This window comes from Elephas maximus, chromosome 12 (assembly GCF_024166365.1).
Source record: "Elephas maximus indicus isolate mEleMax1 chromosome 12, mEleMax1 primary haplotype, whole genome shotgun sequence".
Classification (NCBI taxonomy): Eukaryota; Metazoa; Chordata; class Mammalia; order Proboscidea; family Elephantidae; genus Elephas; species Elephas maximus.
In genome coordinates, this window is record NC_064830.1 from 12,529,072 (window position 1) to 12,554,879 (window position 25,808).

The following is a 25,808-nucleotide window of genomic DNA, read 5'->3' on the forward strand; positions in this document are numbered from 1 at the left end:
TCTGTGCCCATTACTTGAATCTTAGCAAAAATAACCACCTGAAGTGTGGTTAAAAAAGACCTGTTTTTTTTTTTTTTTTTAAAGCAATAAAAGTCTTCAGGTTTTAAATGAAATAGCTTGTTGATATTTAGAATTTTACATGATTTTAATTTTATTAAAAAAATTATTATTTTGTAGAGTGCTACAAAGATGAGATGTTTTGAGGGTATCTGCTTTTCTAAGTGGTAGTTTTGCTAATCTTGTTTCCTTGCCTTTAAAATGAAGGTGATAATCTGTACGTCAGAGGATTACCGTAAGGATTAAATTGGTACCAGGATTAAATTACATACCTATATAAAATTACATTATATATATTGTTTACAAAAATAATAAAAGTAAAGTATTAAATTGTAATCCATATATATATGAAAAATGTACCAAAAACCAAACCTGCTGCCGTCAAGTCGATTTAGAGTCATGGCGACTCTATAGGACAGACTAGAACTGCCCCACAGGGTTTCCAACGAGCAGTTCGAACAGCTCACCTTCTGGTTAGCAGCTGAGCTCTTCACCACTGCGCCACCAGCGCTAGATAAATATTGGTTCTCTTCCTTCACATTTTCAAAATGCTGAGCTGCTCTGTGTCTTCACATCGTCATCCCGCAGCCTAACCAAGGACAATTTAGTAACTTCAGTATTGATCAAAAACACCAGCACACAGAAGCTTTTAGCTACTTCCCTAGTGTCTTCACTTCTTGGCAGTGAAATAAATCAAGTAAAATTTATTAGTTACCCACCTTAAATTGGAATTTGCCAGGAGCAGGAAAGCAAGTTTCCACCTAGAAAGCAATTCTGGCAGTTGTTGAATTTCAGAGTTACCTTAATAAAGAGAGTGGGAAAGATACATGATTGTTCTTAACATCTAGCTAACTGAGCTACCCCTTTCCAATGAGGCTGGGAGTGAGAATTAGGCACTGATTCTGAAAATGAACGTTAGCCCTTGATAATTGTGCAAGTTGGGTTCTTGTTTGCCCTTTGCACATTTCAGTCACTTAAAAGTTGAGATATGATTATAAAGTAATATTTAGCATTATAGGTCTGGAAGGAAACTTCAGATTATCTTGTTAAATCTCAGCCCTTTCTAGTTGAGGAAGCTTTAATCCAGATAGATTAAGTGCCATGCCTAATGGCAGAAAAGACATCAGAGCCTCTTTATTTTTCTCCTAGGCATGGTTTGTTCTATTATGTCTCAGTGCCTCAATGATTTTTCTTTTAAACAAACGTATCAGAACGTAAAAACTTATATGAGCCTTGTCAGTCAATTAGACCCAAAATGTTAAATTTTATTTGAATTGGTAGGTATTCATGCACCTCAAATTTAGATAGAGGTGAGCTATTAAAATTTAAATGCATTATGAGTAAAAACAGTATCAACTATTTATTGTGCTCTTGCTATATATATTTCAGGCACCATGCTAAATGCTTTACGTTACCAACACCAGATGCCATTGAATCAATTCACGGCATCCCATGTGTGTCAGAGTAGAACTGTGGTTCATAGAGTTTCCTTTCTTTTCTTATTAGTTTTTATTGTGCTTTAAGTGAAAGTTTACAAATCAAGTCAGTCTCTCACACAAAAACTTATATACACCTTGCTACATACTCCCAGTTGCTCTCCCGCTAATGAGACAGCCCACTCCCTCCCTCCACTCTCTCTTTTCGTGTCCACTTCGCCAGCTTCTAATCCCCTTTACCCTCTCTCTCACCTCCCTTCCAGGGAGTATGTATGTGCCAACATAGTCTCAAGTGTCTGCCTGATCCAAGAAGCTCACTCCTCACCAGCATCCCTCTCCAAGCGATTGTCCAGTCCAATCCCTGCCTGAAGAGTTGGCTTTTGGAATGGTTCCTGTCCTGGGCCAACAGAAGGTCTGGGGGCCATGACCATCAGGGTCCTTCTAGTCTCAGTCAGACCATTAAGTCTGGTCTTTTTATGAGAATTTGGGGTCTGCATCCCACTGCTCTCCTGCTCCCTCAGGGGTTCTCTGTTTGTTCCCTGTCAGGGCAGTCATCGGTTGTAGCCGGGCACCATCTAGCTCTTTTGGTCTCAGGCTGATGTAGTCTCTGGTTTATGTGGCCCTTTCTGTTTCTTGGGCTCCTAATTACCTTGTGTTCCTTGGTGTTCTTCATTCTCCTTTGATCCAGTTGGGTTGACACCAATTGATACATCTTGGATGGCCTCTTGGTAACGTTTAAGACCCCAGACGCCACTCTCCAAAGTGGGATGCAGAATGTTTTCTTAATAGATTTTATTATGCCAATTGACTTAGATGTACCCTGAAACCATGGTCCCCAAACCCCTGCCCCTGCTATGCTGGCCTTTGAAGCATTCAGTTTATTCTGGAAATTTCCTTGCTTTTGGTTTAGTCCAGTTGTGCTGACCTTGCCTGTATTGTGTGTTGTCTTTCCCTTCACCTAAAGTAGTTCTTATCTACTAATTAGTGAATACCCCTCTCCCACCCTCTCTCCCTCCCCCCTCTTATAACCATCAAAGAATATTTTCTTCTCTGTTTAAACTATTTCTTGAGTTCTTATAATAATGGTCTTATATAATATTTGTCCTTTTGCAACTGACTAATTTCACTCAGCATAATGCCTTCCAGATTCCTCCATGTTATGAAATGTTTCACAGATTCATCACTGTTCTTTATCGATGCATAGTATTCCATTGTGTGAATATACCATAATTTATTTATCCATTCATCCATTGATGGGCACCTTGGTTGCTTCCATCTTTTTGCTATTATAGACAGTGCTGCAATGAACATGGGTGTGCACATAACTGTTCGTGTAAAGGCTCTTATCTCTCTAGGATATATTCCAAGGAGTGGGATTGCTGGATCGTATGGTAGTTCTATTTCTAGCTTTTTAAGGAAGCGCCAAATCAATTTCCAAAGTGGTTGTACCATTTTACATTCCCACCAGTGGTGTATAAGTGTTCCAGTCTCTCCACAGCCTCTCCAACATTTATTGCTTTGAGTTTTTTGGATTAATGCCAGCCTTCCTGGAGTGAGATGAAATCTCATTGTAGTTTTGATTTGGATTTCTCTAGTGGCTAATGATCGTGAGCATTTCCTCATGTATCTGTTAGCTACCTGAATGTCTTCTTTAGTGAAGTGTCTGTTCATATCTTTTGCCCATTTTTTAATTGGGCTATTTGTCTTTTTGTAGTTGAGTTTTTGCAGTATCGTGTAGATTTTAGAGATCAGACACTGATCGGAAATGTCATAACTAAAAACTTTTTCCCAGTCTGTAGGTAACCTTCTTACTCTTTTGGTGAAGTCTTTGGATGAGCATAGGTGTTTGATTTTTAGGAGTACCCAGTTGTCTAGTTTTTCTTCTACATTCTTTATAATGTTTTGTATACTGTTAATGCCATGTATTAGGGCTCCTAACGTTGTCCCTATTTTTTCTTCCATGATCTTTATCGTTTTAGATTTTATATTTAGGTGTTTGATCCATTTTGAGTTAGTTTACATGCATGGAGCGAGGTATGGGTCTTATTTCCTTTTTTTGTGGATGGATATCCAGTTATGTCAGCACCATTTGTTAAAAAGACTGTCTTTTCCCCATTTACCTGTTTTGGGGCCTTTGTCAAATATCAGCTGCTCATATGTGGATGGATGTATGTCTGGATTCTCAATTCTGTTCCATTGGTCTATGTATCTGTTGTACCAGTATCAGGCTGTTTTGACTGCTGTGGCAGTATAATAGGTTCTAAAATCAGGTAGAGTAAGGCCTCCCACTTTGTTCCCGTTTTTCAGTAATGCTTTACTTATCTGGGGCCTCGTTCCCTTCCATATGAAGCTGGTGATTTGTTTCTCCATCTCATTAAAGAATGTCATGGGAATTTGGATCGGAATTGCATTCAATGTATAGATTGTTTTTGGTAGAATAGACATTTTTGTAATGTTAAGTCTTCCTATCCATGAGCAAGGTATGTTTTTACACTTATTTAGGTTTCTTGCAGATGTGTTTTGTAGTTTTCTTTGTATAAGTCTTTTACATCTCTGGTAAGATTTATTCCTAAGTATTTTATGTTCTTAGGGGCTACTGTAAATGGTATCGATTTGGTGATTCGCTCTTCGATGTTCTTTTTGTTGGTGTAGAGAAATCCAACTGATTTTTGTATGTTTATCTTGTACCCCGATACTCTGCTGGACTCTTCTATTAGTTTCAGTAGTTTTCTGGAGGATTCCTTAGGGCTTTCCGTGTAGAAGATCATGTCATTTGCAAATAGAGATAATTTTACTTCTTCCTTGCCAATCTGGATGCCATTTATTTCTTCATCTAGCCTAATTGCTCTGGCTAGGACCTCCAGCACAATGTTGAATAAGAGTGATGATAAAGGGCATCTTTGTCTGGTTCCTGATCTCAAGGGGAATGCTTTCAGGCTTTCTCCATTTAGGATGATGTTGGCTATTGGCTTTGTATAAATGTCCTTTATTATTTTGAGGAATTTTCCTTCTATTCCTATTTTGCTGAGAGTTTTTATCATGAATGAGTGTTGAACTTTGTCAAATGCCTTTTCCTCATCAATTGATAAAATCATGTGATTCTTGCCTTTTGTTTTATTTATGTGGTGGATTACATTAATTGTTTTTCTAATGTTGAACCATCCCTGCATACCTGATATGAATCCCACTTGGTCATGGTGAAGTATTTTTTTTTTTTGATATATTGTTGAATTCTATTGGCTAGAATTTTTTGAGGATTTTTGCATCTAAGTTCATGAGGGATATAGGTCTGTAATTTTCTTTTCTTGTGATGTCTTTACCTGGTTTTGGTATCAGGGATATGCTGGCTTCATAGAATGAGTTTGGGAGTATTCCATCCTTTTCTATGCTCTGAAATACCTTTAGTAGTAGTAGTGTTAACTCTTCTCTCAGAGTTTGGTGGAACTCTGCAGTGAAGCCATCCAGGCCAGAGCTTTTTTTTTTTTGTTGTTGTTGGGAGTGTTTTGATTACCTTTTCAGTCTCTTCTTTTGTTATAGGTCTATTTAGTTGTTCTACCTCTGTTTGTGTTAGTTTAGGTAGGTAGTGTGTTTCTAGGAATTCATCCATTTCTTCTAGGTTTTCAAATTTGTTAGAGTACAATTTTTCATAGTAATCTGACATGATTCTTTTAATTTCAGTTGGGTCTGTTGTAATATCGCCCATCTCATTTCTTATTTGGGTTATTTGCTTCCGCTCCTGTTTTTCTTTTTTCAGTTTGTCCAGTGGTTTATCAATTTGTCGTTTTTTTCCAAAGAACCAGCTTTTGGTCTCGTTAATTCTTAGAACTGTTTTTCTGTTTTCTATTTCATTTACTTCAGCTCTAATTTTTATTATTTGTTTTCTTCTGGTGCCAGAGGGTTTCTTTTGTTGCTCTCTATTTGTTCAAGTTATAGGGATAATTCTTTGATTTGGGCCCTTTCTTTTTTTTGTATGTGTGTATTTATTGATATAAATTGGCCTCTGAGCATTGCTTTCACTGTCTCCCAAAGGTTCTGATAGGAAGTGTTTTCATTCTCATTGGATTCTATGAATTTCTTTATTCCATCCTTGATGTCTTCTATAATCCAGTCTTTTTTGAGCAGGGTACTGTTCAGTTTCCAAGTGTTTGATTTCTTTTCCCGGCTTTTTCTGTTATTGATTTCCACTTGTATGGCCTTATGGTCAGAGAAGATGCTTTGTAATATTTCAATATTTTGGATTCTGCTAAGGCTTGCTTTATGACCTAATGTGTGGTCTATTCTAGAGAATGTCCCATGTGCACTAGAAAAGAAAGTATACTTGGTTGCTGTTGGGTGGAGTGTTCTGTATATGTCTGTGAGGTCAAGTTGGTTGATTGTGGCATTTAGATCTTCCATCTTTATTGAGTTTCTTTCTGGATGTCCTGTCCTTCACCAAAACTGGTGTGTTGAAGTCTCTTATACTATTATTGTGGAGCTAGCTATCTCACTTTTCAATACTGATAGAGTTTGTTTTATGTATCTTGCAGCCCTGTCATTGGGTGCATAAATATTTAATATGGTTATATCTTCTTGGTATATTGTCCCTTTAATCATTATATAGTGTCCTTCCTTATCCTTTCTGATGGATTTAACTTTAAAGTCTATTTTGTCAGAAATTAATATTGCCACTCCTGCCCTTTTTTGATTGTTGTTTGCTTGATATATTTTTTTCCATCCTTTGAGTTTTAGTTTGTTTTTGTCTCTAAGTCTAAAGTGTGTCTCTTGTAGGCAGCATATATATGGATCGTATTTTTTAATCCTTTCTGCCACTCTCTGTCTCTTTATTGGTGCATTTAGTCCATTTACATTCAGCGTAAATATGAATAGGTATGAATTTAGTGCTCATTTTGATGTCTTTTTTTTTGTGTTGTTGAGTTTCTGTTTCCCACTTAATTTTATGTGCTGAGTAGATAGTCTTTATATATTGTCCTTTCCTCTTATTCATTGTTGTTGATTTTGTTTCTGCTGAGTCTCTATTTTTTTTCTTGTATTTTATTTTGATGTGTAGGATAGTTTGTCCCCTTTGTGGTTACCTTATTACCCCTATTTTTCTAAATTTAAACCTAAATTTTATTTCTTTGTATCACCTTATCTTCCTCTCCATATGGAAGATCTATGACTGCATTTCTTAGTCCCTCTTTATTGTTTTAATGTTGTCTTCTTTTACGTAATAACATTGCTGTTACCCTGTTTTGAGCATTTTTTGCTTATCTTGCTTTGTTTTTTTGATTTCCCTTTCTGGGTTAACTTCTGATTGCTCTGCCCAGTGTTCTAGTCTTGGGTTGATACCTGATATTATTGATTTTCTAACCAAAGAACTCCCTTTATTATTTCTCGTAGTTTTGTTTGGTTTTTATGAATTCTCTAAACTTCTGTTTATCTTGAAATGTCCTAATTTCACCTTCATATTTAAGAGACAGTTTTGCCCGATATATGATTCTTGGCTGGTAATTTTTTTCCTTTAGTTTTTTAAATAAGTCATCCCATTGCCTTCTTGCCTGCATGGTTTCTGCCGAGTAGTCCAAGCTTATTTTTATTGGCTCTCCTGTAGGTGACTTTCTGTTTTTCCCTAGCTGCTCTTAAAATTCTCTATCTTTGGTTTTGGCAAGTTTGATTATAATTTGTCTTGGTGATTTTCTTTTAACATATACCTTATGTGGAGTTCGATGAGCATCTTGGATAGATATTTCTCATCTTTCACGATATCAGGGAAGTTTTCTGCCAACAAATCTTCAACAATTGTCTCTGTATTTTCTGTTATCCCTCCCTGTTCTGGTACTCCAATCACTCGTAGGTTATTTCTCTTGATAGAGTCCCACATGATTCTTAAGGTTTCTTCATTTTTTAAAAATTCTTTTATCTGATTGTTCTTCAAATATGTTAATGCCAAGTGATTTATCTTCAAGTTCAGAAATTCTGCCTTCCACTTGCTCAAATCTGCTCCTCTGGCTTTCTATTGAGTTGTCTAATTCTGTAATTTTATTGTTAATCTTCTGAATTTCTGATTGCTGTCTATGGAGTTTTCCAGCTTATTAAATTTTTCATTATGTTCCTGAATAATCTTTTTAATTTCTTCAGCTGCTTTATCTGTGTGTTTCCTGGCTTGTTCTGTGTATTGCCTCATTTCCTTCCTGATGTCTCGAAGGGTTCTGTATATTAATCTTTTGTATTCTGCCTCTGGTAATTCCAGGAGTGCACTTTCATCTAGAAGATCCCTGGATTCTTTGTTTTGAGAGCTTGTTGAGGCAATCATGGTCTGTTTCTTTCTGTGACTTGATATTGACTGTTGTCTCTGAGCCATTCATAAGTTATGAGTTTATTTTATGTTTGCTTACTATGTCATAGCTTCTTGCTTTGTTTTGTTTTGATATGCCCAAATGTGTTGCTTGAGTGAGCTAGCTTGATTTATTTTTGCCTTTGGAGCTCTGATGTCCTATCCCTGAATGGCTAGAGCTGTTATCAGGTATATCAGTCTAGGAGTCCATTCACTTTTCTTGTATGAATTCAGCTCAGGTGTCCAGGTAGCTGATCATCAAGTGTGTGGTACAGGCTCTGTCCTACAGTCTTAAAGGGGCAGGGGTGATTGGTGTAGGTACTGGTATCTGGTTGTAGCAGGGGGTCACACTCTGAACAAGGCAGAGGGCTGAGAATTGTCCCACACGTGTCTCTGAGGAAAGTGTGTCCCTGATCCCTATAGCATACAGGTGGGTGGGTTCTGCAGATGGACCATGGACACCCAATGTTTTTGTTGTAAGGGCTGGGAGGTACCAGTTATCACTGGACCCCTGTCACGGGTGGCTGGATGACCTGAGTGGAGATACCAGTCCTTAGGCCTCTGATGTGGGTAGGTGAGGACCCTGTTTAATAGGCAAAGTGATGTCAAACATCAAACACCCACCTCCTTGCTGCACAGCTGAAATGGTTGGAGTCTGCCAACAAGGGCCTATTCTCCTGAAATCGGCCCGCACAGGTCCATGCAGAAGGGAAAAGTACTCAAAGTCCATGGACTGTTTATGCCTGGACAGGAGCCACTTCTGCCCTGAGCTCCCCCAGTTAGTGGAGCTGGCAAATTATCTTTTCCTTGAATTGCAAATTTTTTGCTTCTCCAAGGCCAGGAGGATGGCTCTACGCGCTCACCAGGGTCTATCTCAGGCCCAGGGAATTCAGCTGCTGAAGCCACCTTGGGAGCGGGCGGGGGGGTGGGCGGGGCACAGTAAGATATACGCAAGTGCTTAGCTTTTGCCGAGAGCACCATTCTTCTCAGGCTCTGGAGGTGTCAGTAGGCTGTGTGGCTGGCTGCTTCTCCCTGAGGAAACTAGGACCAGCCCACCGCTGCCGCCCACTTTGGGGATCGTGCCTGAGGGCTTCCCGCGATTCAGGTCCGGTAACTCCTCTCCACTTCTGAATGGTCTCTTCCTTCCCCTGCCCCTCAGTTCGTTGTCTAAGCTTGCCTTTGATGCTCAGGGCTCCCAGCTTGTCACAAATATACTCGTTTCACTTGTGTTTTTGGGTCTTTGTTGTAAAGAGGGCTCGGCGGAAGCATCTATTCCGCCATCTTGGCTCTGCCTCCTCCATAGGGTTTTTAATGACTATTTTTTCAGAAGTAGATCCTAAGGCCTATCTTCTGAGGAGCTTCTGGTTGGACTTGAACCTCCAACCTTTCAGTTAGCAGCCCAGCGCCTTAACTGGTTGCACTACCCAGGGGCTGCAAATACTTTACATAGACCATCTCATTGAATTCTGAAAACCTTCTCAGATCATACCTGTAGATCTAATCACAATATAAAAGAGCATGAATCATTCAACCATTCCTCTACTGATGGACATTCAGGTTGCTCCCAGGTTTTTTAATTAAAAAAAAAAAATGCTATTAGAAAAATTAAGCAGAGTATACTATGTCAGCTTTTGCCAAGTCCAAAAATTCAATGTTTAAGTGTTTTACTAAATTATTTTGTGATATAGTAACACAGAGTAAAGTACCTATTGTTGTTGTTAGGTGTTGTCGAGTCGACTTTCAGCTCCTAGTGACCCCTGTGAAAGAATAGAACTGTCCCATAGGGTTTTCTAGATTGTAATCTTTAAGGGAGCAGATTGTCAGGTGTTTCTCCCTCAGAGCCACTGGGTGAGTTTTAACTGCCAACCTCTCAGTTAGCAGCTGAGTGCTTAACCACTGTACCATCAGGTTCCTCAAAACAAATGCATTGCTGTTCAGTCAATTCCGACTTATAGTGACCCTATAGGACAGAGTAGAACTGCCACATAGGGTTTCCAAGCTGGTGAATTCAAACTGTGGACTTTTTGGTTAACAGCCAAGGTCTCAATCATTGCACCACCAGGGCTCCACCAGGTTTCTAAAAAAAAAAAAAATTTTTTTTTCTAGGTATATGTAAATTATTTTTTCACAGAATTTCTGTTTTGGCCAAAATACATTAGTGGGAAAATTGAAGAAGTTTCTCCAGAGAACTTCATTTAGTATAGAAATTTACTTAAAATTAGTTACTACTAATACCTATTGCTGTCGAGTGCTTCCAACTCATAATGACCCTATAGGACAGAGTGGAACTGCTCCATAGGGTTTCCATTGCTGAAATCTTTAAGGAAGCAAGACTGCTACATCTTTCTCCTGCTGAACTGCAGGGTGGATTTGAATCACTGACCTTTAGGTTAGCAGCCAGGTGCTTAACCACTGTGGCACCAGAGTGCCTCTAAAATTAATTAGGATACCATAATATACACTTAATATAGCCATATAAATGTTTGGTAAGATACTTAAATATAATGAATTTGAAATTACATTTCATTAAATGGAGGGAAAAGGTAAATTAGATTTGAAACAGATGCTCATGGGATGTTGACTTCCAGCTACAGTGTCACATTGGTTTTAATGAGAAAAGTGTCCTTGGTCTTACTTTAATTCAAGGACTTCTACTGCTACATCGTAGAGGTTCTGGTTTATTATCTTAAATTGTATAAATCCAGGCAGAACTTAGGAGTACTCTCTAGTTCTTTTCTTTACACTTCTAGGAACAAATGTTGTTGTTGTTAGGTGCCATGCAGTTGGTTCCGACTCATAGTGACCCTGTGCACAACAGAATGAAACACTGCTCGGTCCTGCGTCATCCTCACAATTGTTGCTATGCATGAGTCCATTGTTGCAGCCACTGTGTCAATCCATCTCCTTGAAAGTCTCCCTGTTTTTTGCTGACGCTCTACTTTAGCAAGCATGATGTCCTTCTCCAGGGACTGATCCCTCCTGGTAACATGTGTAAAGTGTGTGAGATGAAGTCTTGCCATCCTTGCTTCTAAGGAGCATTCTGGTTGTACTTCTTCCAAGACAGATTTGTTTGTTCTTTTGGCAGTCCGTGGTGTATACACACACACACACACACACACACACACACACATATATATATATATATATAGAGGTTAGGAACAAATGAGTCCCCCTTAAATATATTTTTCTCTGAGAGCTGTGTTCTGATTCTGCCCTTTCGGGGGGTCTATCCTGAAATATTCTTTGTCAACACCACAGTTCAAATGCATCAATTATTCTCCTGTCTTCCTTTTTCCCTCTCCAGCTTTCGTATACTTACAAGGTGATTGAAAAGACCATGGCTTTGGTCAGGCACACCTTAGTCATCAAAGTGACATCTTTGCTTTTTAAAACTTTAAAGGAGTCTTTTGCTGAAAATACATCATTTGATTCTTGACTGCTGTTTCCATGGACGTTGATTGTTGATCCAAGTAGAATGAAATCATTGACAACTTCGATTTCTTTCTCATTTATCATGATGTTGCTCATTAGTCTAGTTGTGAGGATTTTTGTTTTTTTCAAGTTCAGGTGTAATCTGTACCAAAGGCTGTAGTCTTTCATCCTTATCTTTAGTGCTTCAAAGTGTCTTCATTAACAGGTTGTTAATGAGCCTTCCTGTAATCCTGATGCCTTGTTTTTCTTCATATAGTTCAGTTTCTCAGATTATTTGTTTAATAAACAGATTGAATAAGTAAGGTGAGAGGTTACAACCCTGCCACACACCTTTCTCAATTTTAAACTATTCAGAATTGAACCACACAGTATCCATCCCTTTGTTCTGTTAGAACAACTGCCTCTTGATCCGTGTACTGGTTCCACATGAGCACAATGAAATGTTTTGGAATTCCCATTCTTTATAATGTTATCCATAATTTGTTATAATCTACACAGTTGAATGTTTTTGCATAGTTGGGAAAACACAGATGAACATCTTTCCGGAGTTCTCTGCTTTCGGCCAACAGCCATCTGACATCAGCAATGATATCTTTGTTCCATGCTCTCTTCTGAATCTGGCTTAAAATTCTGAAAGTTCCCTGTCAATATGTGGCTACAGTAGTTTTTCAATTATTGATGAATTGGAACTGTGGTGTTCAAAAAAAAATATTTAATACACCGTGCACTGCCAGAAGAATGAACCAATCCATCTTAGAGAAATGCAATCAGGATGCTCCTTAGAAATGATGACTGTGAGACTTCTCTTTCTGGTTTATTAAGGTAGAAGGTTAGGTTATTGATTTGAAACCTTTCTTCTTTTCTAATATAAGAATTTAGTCCTATAAATGTCCTCCTAAATACTGGAATCCTTGATTAGTGACCTCTCACAGATTTTGAAATGTGGTGTTTCAGTTTTCATTCAGTTCAAAATACTTTCTAACTTAAAAAATTAAAAAAAAAAATCTATTAATTATTCTGAAGTGTGTTATTTAGTTTTCAAATATTTGGAGATTTTCCAGATAATCTGTTGTAATGTAATATAATGTAATCGTGGTGAAAAAACATATTTTGCATGAGTTGAATCCACTTAAATTTATTGAGACTTGTCTTATGGCCTAAAATGTAACGTGTGCAGTGGAAAAGAATGAATGTTCTCCTGTTATTAGGTGGAATATCAAGTTGCTTGATAGCATTATTTGGATCTTCTATATCCTTTCCATTTACCTTTTCTATCAATTATTTGGAGAAGGCTATTGAAATCTCTGACTATAATTGTGGATTCATCTGTTTTTCTTTGCAGTTCTGTCAGTTTTTGCTTCATATATTTTGACGCTCTGCTATTAGGTGGGTAAAAATTTAGAATCATGATGTCCACTTGATTAATTGACCCTTTTATCATTATGAAATGAGCTTTTATTTCTGGTAATATTTTTTTACTCTGAAATCTATTTTGATCTCAATAGAGTTCCAGCTTTTCTTTGACTAGTGTTAGTATGGTGTGTCTTTTAATCTATTTGTTTCATTACATTTAAAATGGTTTCTTATAGGCAGCATGTAGATGAGTCTTCCTTTTTAATCCATTCTGACAGTCTACCTTTTATATGAGGTATTAGGCCATTTTATTTAATGTGATTATTGATATTGTTTGGCTTGATTTTATCATCTTGATACTTGTTTTCTATTCATTTGTTTCTTGTTTCCCTTCTCTTTTTTCTGCCTTCTTTGGCTTAACCAAATTTTTTTATAATTCCATTTTATCTCCTTTGTTGAGTTGTTAGCTATAAACCCTCTGTTTTGTTATTTTAGTGGTTTGTGATATATATCTTTAACTTTGCAGGGCACATGCATTCTATTTTGCACGTTTTTGTTTTTTTAAACCCCCTTAGTAATGTAAAAAACATTCTTAACTCATGCGCCACATAAAAAAAAGAAAAAGGCCAGAATTTGCCCATTGGCCATTGCTTGCCAATCCTGATGTACACAAAGGAATGAGGAGCACTGTAAATGGTAACTACGTGGTTGACCGCGGGTAAATATTTTTCTCTTAGTATTTAAATCCTTTTAGAAATAATTGACTGCTTAAGGAAAAATTATAACAATGTATTCTAAGACTAGTCAGATACGTAAAAGTAGAATGTATAAAAAAGCACAGAGGTTGGTAGCAGAGAAACTGAAGTATACTGTTTAAGGTAGAGCAGGGGAATGAGAGGAGCCCTGGTAGTGTAGTGGTTAAGTGGTACAGTGGTTAACCAAAAGGTTGGCAGTTTGAATACAACAGCCACTCCTTGGAAACTCTGTGGGGCAGTTCTACTCTGTCCTAGTTCTACTCATAGGGTCACTATGAGTCAGAATTGACTGGACAAAACCCATGGGTTTGGTTTTTGGTTTTGTAGGGGAACGAGTATTTGGAAGTCTGCTCTTATAATTTAAATGATCCTCTTGGGTCGTGCTTAGTCTTTTGGAATAAGAATGCATCTCTCTAATCCTGCCTCTTTCTCTCCAGCTTCTTTGAGGTTGGCATTGCAGTGTGTGTGTGTTTGGGGGGTGCTGTGAGGGAGTGGAGCTTGCTCCACTTGGTGGTCTACAGGGAAAGTTGAGGATCTTGGGGTATACCATCCTCTGACTCCTTGGGTCTGTGGGCATTGTTTTTTAAGCATTTGGGCATTGCGTGCCCTGTTGTTGTGTGGGGCTGCCTTAGGTGTCTGGCGTAACTGTATTGTGGTTTCTCTGGCCTTGGGAGCCCTGTTTGACTCAGTCTCACTTTGTCTGTCTGATTTGGGGCCTTCACCCTGGAGCCTTTGCCTTCTCCACAGCAACCGTCTGTGGAGATATTTCCAGCCAGGTTCTCAGCTGCTCCAGCCTGGTCTACACCCCAGTCCAAAAGGAGGGGGCACTTCAGGACATCTTTGGTCCCATTTATGCTCACTGGATCTGAGAGCAGTTGGGGAAAACTAAACTTCAGGGCCTCCCTCTCTGTGCCTAGCCACTCCAGAATGCCAAGTTCACTTTGATATGGCTGGCCCAGGCTGGTGTCAGGAAAATCTGAGAGGCATTTTTCACTATGGTGCTAATCAGGCAATAGGGCAAAAGTGTCTCTTCCTTTGGGCTCTTCCAACGGGTCTCACCATCTGCTTCAGTCAAGGACCAGAAAGGGAATAAGGATTTATATGACTGACTGACTGACTGGGCTAAAAAGGGTGGTCTCTCCCCTCCATCATATCATTCCTCCTTGCCTCCGTTTTTATGGGAGAAGTTCGTTTACTACACTCTGAGAATCTGTGCTTCTGTTTCTTCACCTGTGAAACAGGGATTATAATAGTACTTGTCCCACAGGATTGTAAAGAGCTCAGTGAGTGCTAGATAACTGTTTGCTAACTAAACTGTCTAGTTCTGCTCTGACAAGCCATTTGTGTTGCTAAAGGTCACATACTAGCCCTTTGATGTCTTGGAGCAATAAACGACATGGCTCTGTCTCAGAAGGGGGAAAGCTGCAAAGAAGACATATGGTATTATGAGGAAATTAAAATTGTATTGGTTTGAACTTAAAAAAATTATTCCGATTACACCTGGTAATTGGGCAAGGTTGTGCAAAGGGCATTTAAGGTAAGGGAATAATATGAAAAATACACAGTATTTTGGGCACCGTGAATGGTATGGTTTGAGGGGGAATTGCCACATTAGGCTGTATGGTGAAGAAAGTTTGGGGAAGAAGGTAGAGCCAGATATTCAAGAAAGTGTACTGCAGGAAGATGGGGGAAGGCAGGAAAGCTGGGAGTGGACAGAGCTGAGTCTGTAACTCCAGTGTTGGTTGGCCATGGGTACTGTTGCGTGGGGATGTATGCTTCTCTTCACTGTCTCCCCTTTCTTTTTAAGATCTCCTTTTCATCCAGCTACTCCCAAATGCCTCCCTCCCCCGCTCCCCCAGGCTCAGGTCTTCATGGATGATCTCTGCTGCTGTGTTAATGGGAGAGGCTTAACTTCCTTTCCCTGCCATGTGACGTATTTGCATTTTTGTCACAGACTTTTTGGAGACAATGTCTTCATCCAAAGGGTGACTGTCTTAGTCATCTAGTGCCGCTATAACAGAAATACCACAAATGGATGGCTTTAGCAAAAAGAAGTTTATTTTCTCACATTCCAGTAGGCTAGAAGTCCAAATTCAGGGAGCCAGTTTCAGGGGAAGGCTTTCTCTGTCAGCTCTGGAGGAAGGTCCTTGTGATGCATCAGTCTTCCCTTGGTCCGGGAACATCTCAGCTCAGGAACCTCAGGTCCTGCTTTCTTGGTGGTATGAGGTTCCCCATTTTCTGCTAACTTCCCTTTGCTTTTATCTCTTGAGAGATAAAAGGTGGTACAGACCACACCCCGGGGAAACTCCCTGTACTTTGGACCTGGTAAGGGTGTTACAATCCCACCCTAATCCTTTTTAACATAAAATTATAATCACAAAATGGAGGAAAACCTCAGAATACTGGGAATCATGGCCTAACCGAGTTAATACACCTATTTTTGGGGGACATAATTCAATCCATGACAGCCACCAATAGTGGAGTTTTCAGTTTCCATGTCAGGCTGATGGGAAAGATACTTTTGGATGGGCAGACTCTTGGCCCGTATCAGATCACCCAATGTCGTCTTAGCCCTGTTGCTTCATTCCCTCTCATCTACCTCACTGCTCTTTGTAGATCTGGCTTCCTTTTCCTAGACTGGTCATAGAAGCTGTTACCCATAACTCTTCCTCCTCCATAGGTTGACGCTTAGCAATAGTTTCACTATTCTCTTTTAACTGGATAATCAAACTACCCAGGCAGATAGGATCAATTAACTTTGGCAAAATTTATACTGATTAAAACTGTACTCCCTTTACCTCTTCTACCCTTGTTTTTCTTAATTTGTCAACCCAATAGTCTTAATCTCCCTTTTTTCTTCCATTTCTATGATGTTTTACATACTGGCTATCAAATTTTTATCATTAGAGATTGTGCAGATAGTGTGAGTGATTAGCACCAGGCCAATAGAAGTGGTTAGTCTCGTTTGTAACTATTTTCTTTTTACAAAAGGAATAATGAAGGATGTCCTTTGAGTGTTGACCTCACTCCAAGAATACTTGCTGGTTGATTACTTGGTTTGGATATGTGTGTTCCCCACTATATGAGAGAGAAGCTTAAGGTTGCTGGGGTGGTGAGGAGGAGGAGAGGGAGCGAGGGTGAGAAACTTAAGTACAAGGAGCCATTAGGATTTCAAAATACTTTGGAGAAGAAGGTAAAGCATCTTTCAATATGAAGAAATAAATTACAAAAAAAAAATGGCGTTTGAAATATTAAAATTTGAATTGCAATTGCAGTTCAGGAAGAGCAATGAAGTGGGAAACACACTTGTCCAGGCATCAACAGCTCTTGGTTTTAGCTGACTTTGGCACTTTGTCGCTCATTGCAGCAAGTTACTACTTGCCAAGGCTCAGTTTTCTCAGCAGAAGCATGGGAAGCTTGGTCCAGATGATCCAAAGCTTCTCTAGCTCTGATAGCTGCAGGGCAAGCGCGTGCTGCCTGTCTCTTCCCTAACTTTGCAGAGGAGAAAAAAACCATAACTGTTAGACTCATGACAGCCCTTTCTAAAGTACATGAAATCAGCTAAGTGAACTACAAGACCCCAGTCATGATCATGGTTCTTTTTTTTTTTTTTTTCATAAAATAATTGGAAACATTTCCAAAAGACTGAAAATAAAAACTCATTTTTGGCATAAGAGCTGTGTTATAGCCACACTTGCATGTTCATCCCAGGAGCCCGTAAGGCAGCATAAAACCATCGGCAGGCGTTCAGAGCTTGCCCAGACTGCTACATTTCTACAGGTGATGGTGCACAGGTGGGTGAACGGTGGTTTCTGATCTGCCCTTTTCTCATTCCTTACCTCACTGCTTCAGAACACCTAAATTATTAAGACTCTCAGAAAGACATTTTTTTGGGAGAGAGTAAAGCATCAGAGAATGAGAATTGGAAGTGACCTTGGAGGTGACCCAGGGCAATCTCTTAGCTTTTATGAAGAAAACAAGAAAGATAAAAATTGTTGCACTTTCTTAAGGGGTTTTGTGCTCTCTTGGGAACTGCACATCTCCTTTGGGATTTATCTTTCTAGATGCTTAGGTTAAACATCTCCTGTTGTTTAGCAAGACCATTCTCTTCTAATTTACCTTGCATGGCACTGACCATACAAGAACATGATAAGCTCTATTGGCTTATTTTGAGACTCTCCCCTAGATGTAGTTACATGAGGAGGTCTTTGTTGATTCCAAATTCTCTTGAGTCTTTTTTGTTTAATTATTTGCATGGAAAAGGCTGTGAGAATGTTCACTGCGGTTAGTTGGAGCAGCTTGATGAGGTAGAAAGAGCAAGAACTTTGGAGCTTTAGACCACCAGCACCATTACTACCACCAGTTATTCCCCTTTGAGCTCTTAATTTATTTCAGGCATCTTGCCAAGCACTTTACATGCATCGTCTAATTTTGTGTTATTCATATTGAAAGCAGAGACCTTATGAGGTATTGTACTTCTATTATCTGCTTTGTACGCATGAAGAAACAGAGGTTTAGGGAAGTTGAACAACTTGATCAAGATTACACAGCTAGTAAGACGAAAAGCCAGTTCTGTAAAAAAAAAATAATCATGGCTAATTCAAAATGCTGGTGTAGTTTTGAGCCCTCCTTTTGCTAACAACTGTAATATTTTTTGATGACTTACCATAAGTCAGCATGTTACTAGCTATGTGTTCTTGGGTGGATTACTTAATGCCCTGAATCTTTGTTATTTGGCTATTTTGCATGGTTATTTTGAATATTAGATATTACACTATTTGAAGAGTCTAGCACAGTGCCTCATACATAGTAGACATTCAATAAGTGATGGTTGCCAAGGGGAAATAAACCTATGGTAATCTCAAGTGTTTTCAGTTATTGTTTTAGATTTGGTTTAATTATCTTGGGCTCTTAGTTAAAGACATCTAAAGCCCAGTGAGTTCTTCAGCCTCTCAGGGCAGATGAGTGACATGAGTCTTTGGCTCTGACAAGTGTTAATGAAACTGTCATCATCATTAGATTGTAACATAAGAGCACATTTGCTTAATGCTTCTTAGTAGGTTATTATTTGGGGTACAAGGGAAAAAAATCCAGGGTCCTGGATGTAATTGCTGGAGTTATTTCATTAGGCAGATGATATCAAGGTTAATGAATCATTAACCCATCCAAAGAGCAATTAGCTCATGGTTTCCATAATTTTATGCAATCAAGGAGGTAGTTGCTTCTAGGGTGGTTGTACCTTAATAGAATTTTTCAGAGGATAATTTCCATTGTTTTGTTTTTAAACTAGGTCTGCAAATTCATGCAAGTTTTTTGATTTTCATGACCTTGATTTTTCACAATTAATATGCAAAAACCAAACCAAACCAAACCTGTTGTCGTCGAGTTGATTCTGACTTATAGCGACCCTATAGGATAGAGTAGAACCACCCCAGAGTGTTTCCAAGAAGTGACTGGTGGATTCGAACTGCTGAACTTTTGGTTAGCAGCCAAACACTTAACCACTGTGCTACCAGGGCCCCTATTAGTATGCAGGTGTATATAATTTTATATATAGTATGACAATATGGTAAAAATGGGTGTAGATGGGCATTACCATAATCTTCAGTGATCTCTCTTTTCCTGGGATCCATCCTGGAGTGTGTGAGCTCTTTTTCACTTGCCGTTGCAGTTTTCATTCATTTACTCATCCGTTTGTATTCATGAAATAGTTATTAACACCAAATGTGGGCCAATCATTGTTTAGGCACTGGGGATGTGTTGTTGGACATGACAATCAAGGTACCCTTTTTCAGGAAGCTTGCATTCTACAAGGAGAAATCTACAATAAGCAAATAAATAAACAAGAAAATGTTAGGCAATATTAAGTGAAAATGGAGCCCTGATGGTGTAGTGGTTAAGAGCTTGGCTGCTAACCAAAGAGGCTGACAGTTCAAATCCACCAGCCACTCCTTGGAAACCCTATAGGGCAGTTCTACTCTGTCCTATAGGGTCACTATGAGTTGGAACTGACTGGATGGCACCTAACAGCAACAACATGATGAAAAGAAAACAAGGTGCTGTGATTAGTCAAGGAAGTCCTCTCTGAGGTGTGACATCTAAGTTGACTTCTTAATGCAAGAGGGAGCAAGCTATGCAAAAGTCTGGGAAAACATTTCAGTCACAAGGACCTGTGGGGACCTGATGTTTAAGAACTGAAAGAAGCCAAGAATGGTCAGAGTGCAGGGAGGAAGGGGAAGAGTGGAGAGAGTTGAGGGCAGGGAGGTAGGCAAACATCAGCTCAAACAGACCACATGAATGTGAGAAATGGGGATTTTAGTGTAAGCCTGGATCTTCCCATCACTAGACGATTTTAAGTCAGAGAGTAACACAATCTGATTTATATTTTAAATGATTACTCTGCTTGCTGTGTGAGGAAAGGATTGTTGGTTGGGGGAGCAGACTGGGGGATTAAAGGAACAGGAGACCAGTGGGGAAGGAATGATGGAGGCCTGGCCCAACACGCTAGCAGTGTAGAGGCACTGATGGTTTATTTGTGAGGTGTAAGGGAAGAGACGACTCAAGGATGTCTCCTACATTTTGTGGTCTAGGTTGGTGCCATTTTCTGAGATGGGAAACTCTCAGAAATATCAGTTGACTTTTACTGGGTATGGGTAAAATCAGTTCTATCTTGATCATAGTAATATTGAGATGCTAAATGATCCCACTCTCTCTGTCTGTGTGTTAAGGGACTTTAATATTTATTGGATAAATATTTTTACTATGTGATAGGTATTGCGTTGTGCCTTTTATAAAATGTTATCTCATTTAATTCTCATAAAATCCCTGCAAGATACTATTATACCTATTTTAAAAAGTAAAAAATTGTGGCTCTGAGAGATAAAATAGCGTCTCCAATGTCACACGGATGGTAGGTGATAGAGCTGGAATTTGGATGCAAGTCTAACTCTAAAGGCTGTGGTTTTTCCCATCTACCAAGCTGCCTCCAAGATTTGCTCTGCTTTATCCACAGCCTTTCAGTCATTTTGACTATTTTGACTAATAGTGTTTTAAAATTACAGCCAGAGGGTGAAGTAGACTTCTCAATACCAGCTGTCTTTCTTTGGTCTTCTTACCCTTCATCCTGAGACTCTTGTGAGATACTGCCTCGCTTGTCTCCTTCAGAAGATCCAGAATAACACATCTCCCCTCCCTTCCTTTTTTTTTTTTTTAATTGACTTTAGATGAAGGTTTACAGAACAAATTAGTTTCTCAGTAAACAGTACACATATTGTTTTATGACATTGGTTAACAACCCCACAACATGTCAACACTCTCCCATCTCAACCTTGGGTTCCTTATTATCAGCTTTCTTGTCCCCTCCTGCCTTTTAGTCCTTGCCCCTGGGCTATTAATGCCCCTTTAGTCTTGTTGACATTTTATGGGCCTGTCTAATCTTTGGCTGAAGGGTGATTCTCAGGTTCATTAGTGAGCTAAAAATACCCCCCCTCTTTTAAAAAACGCTTCTCAGGAAAGCATGAGACGTCAATCATTGGTTACCGCTCAATGGCATGTGCAACTTTTTCTTATCTCTCATTATGAGCCTAGAGAACACAGGTTGCATGTTTTTCTCGAAGGAGCTTTGTTGGTGACTTTTTTACTTTTATTGAGGTAATTCAATAGAGTTCCAGAAACAGAAACATTAGAGGGTTAAGTGACATGTCTTGTGTAGGAGTAGGGGAAGCCTAGCAGGTGCCTGGGAGTGGAAGGAGATATGGGAGATGGCAGGTACAGTGGGAGACCCAATTGTGGGCACAGGGAGGAAATTAGGTATGCCGTTGGATCCTTCTTACTGGGCCAAGCACAGCAATAGTTGGGGCAAGCCCTTAATGCCAGATGTCTAACTTGAGAAGCAAGAGCCTCTACAAATTGGTGGGGATTGGCGTTGAGGCTGGAGAGTGGACAGGGAGCAGGACGCAAGCAGAGTAGGGGAAGTGAAGGAGAGATGCCTTTGTCAGACCTGAACTACTAGCCAGCTTCAAAGCCTCCTTGATATGCTGGGCTTTGAGATTTCTTTGGAGCATTTTATAATCCCTTTTGCTTGTTTCAGGTTAGGACTGGGGTGGTAAAGAGGAAAGGGTCATGGATTGAGAGGGGGAGCAGGATAATTATGGTTAAGCATTTTGCTGCTAACCCAGAGGTCGGCAGTTCGAATCTACCAGGTGCTCCTTGGAAACCCTCGGGGGCAGTTCTACTCTGTCCTATAGGGTTGCTATGAGTCAGAATTGACTTGACGGCAATGGGTTTGGTTTGGTTTTCTGTGGACTGTGGGGAACCATCAAATATTTTTGAGTGGCAGAGTTCCATAATTAGAGCTGTGCTGTTAGAAAGCCAACTGTGGCAGTGGGATGTGGGAAGGACTGCAGAGACGAGAGGCTCTGGCAGAGAATCCCTTGAGAGACTATTACAATGGCCAAGGTGAAGGGTTAATGAAAATCTGAACTAAGACAGTGGAGATGCAACAGAGCTAGGATATGGAATGTAGGCAAAGGTACAAAAAAAAAAAATTGGTTACAATTAATAGGATGTGAGGTAGGTGTGAAAATGACTCAAAGCTTTTCAGCCTGCTGGAGTGGTGGTACAGAACAAACAGAAGCAGTTATTCAGAAAGGAGGTAATGAATTGAGTTTTGGACACACACAGATAGATATTTTGGAGGGTTATCCTCAGGTGAGCTTGGGATTGTGTGTGGGGCTGTCACCACAGCCTTTAGCACAGGTATCATTAACCCAGAAAAAGAAAATTCCTCCATTTGCTTTTCTGTGTACTCATAAACAATAGGATCATGAAGATGAGAGATTTTGCTCACCTGTGACAGGTCTCAGAGATTCTTTTCCCACTTGAGGGTCTTGATCCCCATGAACTGGAGTATGAATTTGTAATGAAGCCACAACTTCATACTTCAGTCCGTTGGGGTCTGTTGGCTTAGCCTCTCAGACGGGATTCACAGAAAAAAGTGGAAAGGGGTCAGGAAATACAGGGAGTTGTTTTCATTTGTTTGGCAGGACTGTCTAACTCAAATCTTGTGACTTACTGTTAGAAGCCACCTCATCTATTTCTGAGACCCCAGAAATTGGCCAAGCAAATTACCTAGGGAATAATAAGCCCGAAACCAAACCCATTGCCATGGAGTCGATTCCAACTCATAGAGGTTATCAATATATGTCTATTGAAGGAATGATTGGCTAAATTCTTAGCATGAACCATAAAGCCTATAAAGCTAGCACCTTTGGAGTCCCTGGGTGGTATAAATGGTTAACACAGTTGGCTGCTAACTGAAAGATTGGAGGTTCAAGGCCACCCAGTGGTACCTGGGAAGAAAGGCCTGTGGTCTATTTCTGAAAAACCAGCCATTTAAAACCCTGTGGCGCACAGTTCTACTCTGATACATGTGGGGTCACCATTAGTTAGAAATGATTCTTCCTTCAGAAACTGGTTGGTTCTTGGCACCTTTATTTATCACTTTATCCCCTTTACACTCTGAGCTTTGTCACTTGAACCTTTTCCTACGCTTGAAATTCATAACCGTTCACCCCAACATCACTTCTGAATGCACTTGTTGGAATCCCATTCACATATCAAGGATTCCCTTTCTTTCTCTGAATCCTTCCTAGATCCTCTCCTGTATGTTCTCTTGGCAAAGCCCTCCCCTACTTTTTACTTATGTTCTGACGGTGGTGCTGTGCATACCACAGGTATATAACAAGTGTTTGCTAACTTGAACTGAATTTTAAGGCTTATTTTTTCTTTTTGCAGATTAAACCAGTGGTACATTGTGAAATAAATGTGCCTTCCAGGTGGCAAACATTTAATCGCATATCCCGACATATAAAGTGAGTACAATGTTATTAAAATGAAAGGTTGCCATTGCTCCTTGTCTTAGTTTCTTAGCACTGCTATAATAGAAAGACCACAAGTGGGTGGCTTTAACAAATTTACTTTCTCACAGTTTAGGAGGCTAGAAGTCTGAGTTCAAGGTGCCAGCTCTAGGGGAAGGCTTTCTCTTTTTCTCTGTCAGCTTTGGGGAAAGGTCCTTGTCTCTTTTCAGTTTCTGTTCTTTGGTTCACTGGTTACCTTCATGTGGTGTGTTTCTTCTCCTTCAATTGTGCCTAATCTGCTCTTTTTATATCTCAAAGGTGATTGGTTTAAGACATACCCTACACTGACATGGTCTTGTTAACATAACAAAGAAAGTCTTTTCCCAAACGGGATTAGATCCACAGGTATAGGGGTCTAGGGTTTACAACACATAGTTTTAGAGGATACAGTTCAATCCATAACACTCCTTAGAAATAATACTGTCTAGCCTGGCAAAACTCTCTGTGAGCCTTTTTCTACCTCATTCCTGCCCCCCCTTCTCTTCTACCTTATCATCTCTCTCTGAAAGTGTAATTCTTCTTTTATGATTACCTTCTCTATGATTGTCTTTCAAGTGCTATATGTTCTTTACTCTTTGGAACCTTGATTTTGGGAGAACAATCTGGTTACCATGTCATGGTTATAGCGTGGGATGGAAAGGTAAGAAGAGCACACAATTCAGTCTTAGACACTAAATCGCATGATTAAAAAAACTTTTTTTTTTTTTTAAATCTATTAGTTACAGCTGCTGAATGTTGAAATGAAATTTAAAAGTTATTTTTCACAACATGAGCTCTTATCACCAAAAGGCCCTTTATGATTATGGTGCGTCCTAGTCAAGTCTCACCTCAGAAAATGAACGTGTCAGAGCTTCGATTCCCTGCTGTCCTGGGAAGCCATGGCTGGTTTAGGCATATCTGTGCTCAGTAAACTTTATTTAGATGAATTGAGACCACTTTGGCTTAGTTTTTGGAGATGGCGTTGTGGGTCAATCTGCCTTACGTTGATTTAGAGTGGTAGAAAGAGAACGCCCTTGACTCAAACAACACATTGATTCAAATCCTGGCTTTTCATCTTAACAGCACAAATTCTCTCTGAATTTGTTTCCTCATTTGTAAAATAGGACTGATAATACCCACCTTGCAAGGTTACGGTGAGGATTAACTTTAATAATACAAAATGTGGGCCCCGCACAGTGTCTGTTATGTCCTAGGAATTCACTAAATGGTGGTTTATCCCTCCTCTCCTTCTTTTAGTGATATAAAACCAAACCAAAGCCATTGCTGGGAAGTCAATTCTGACTCATAGCGACCCTATAGGACAGAGTAGAACTACCACCGTCCACTTGTGGTATGTCTGTTACAGCAACACTAGATAACTAAGCAAATTTCCACAGAATCCTGAGATCATACTGTCAGAAGGGACATTAGCAGCAGGTGTTCATTCCGAGCCTTTTGTTAAACAGGAGCCATATCCACAGCATTCTGACAGCCTGCCACTCACTCTTGGTCCTGTCAAGCAAAGGGCAGTGGAACGTTCATGAGATTGAAAAACCCCTGCTTGACCCAATAGATCACCAGACTGGAAAGGAGAAGGATAAAGGTTTAGGGCTGTGAAACATTATCTGCTTACTAGTCAGACTTTGTTCCTCTCACTTATCCTCAAAACCTCAACTGTCATTTCTATAAAAAACAGTTCCATTATGCTTCTGAAAAGAAGCCATCTAAACACATGAAAAGTCTTGGAAAATAATGAAAGACATAGTATTTATAAATTTCATGAAGGACGTCTTTTTCTGTAGAATGTATAGACATCTCAGGGGATATTATTGGTTTGTGAGTGTTTCCTGGCAAAGACACATTTCCCTAAAGCTACATTTTTTGGGGGCATGACCCAAGACATCAATGATTTTCACTTGTGACAGAGTTTTTTTTTTCTATTATAAGTCGTTTACTGTTGTAACACATGCTCCATTCTTTATATTGGTGTGCTACAAATTCCGCTGGATGGACCCAAATGTGCGTACAATACTTGCTTATGTTTGCTTGTTACCATAAAAACAAACACACAGAAAAATAGTTATGTTTGGTTTCAAAATCTCAGACATTCAAGAAAGGAAGGGAGTTTTGACCCTGCTTTGTAAATGGAAAATCTGAAGCAGAGGGACCAAGGGACTCATTGAGCTAATGCTCCGAGAAGCTGCATGTTGGAGAGAGAATGTGTTGTTTACCTGGCTGTCTAGGTCACCACAGAATTTAGCTGGTCATGACCACGTGGGCTTGAAGTTGTCGGTTTACTGAGTGAGGCCAGATTCAGGCCCTGGTTCTGTCACTAACAAAGCTGTGTAGCTTTAGGCAAGTTACCTCACTTGCCCAATTTTCTCTTGACCATCAATTTTCCCTTACCCTCCTTATAAGAAGGAATTTATTCACTTACTCACTCATTCACTCTTTAATTCAATTTCGATAGATGTTGAAAATAAAATAAAGTGAATGAGCTTTGTAGAAAAGTTTAAAAGATCTTATGTTTGTTGTTTGTTTAAAAGTAACCTGGCAAAGGGCTGTC

At 39.5% G+C, this 25,808-nt stretch overlaps 1 protein-coding gene across 1 annotated transcript in view; it reads left to right on the forward strand.

Moving 5' to 3' along the window:
- DCDC2C (doublecortin domain containing 2C) overlaps positions 1 to 25,808 on the forward strand; it is a 147,419-nt gene that overhangs the window by 10,489 nt on the left and 111,122 nt on the right. Inside the window, exon 3 of the mRNA XM_049902815.1 lies at positions 23,142 to 23,218. Coding sequence (XP_049758772.1) covers positions 23,142 to 23,218 — 77 coding nt within the window. The remainder of the gene's footprint in view (positions 1 to 23,141; positions 23,219 to 25,808) is intronic.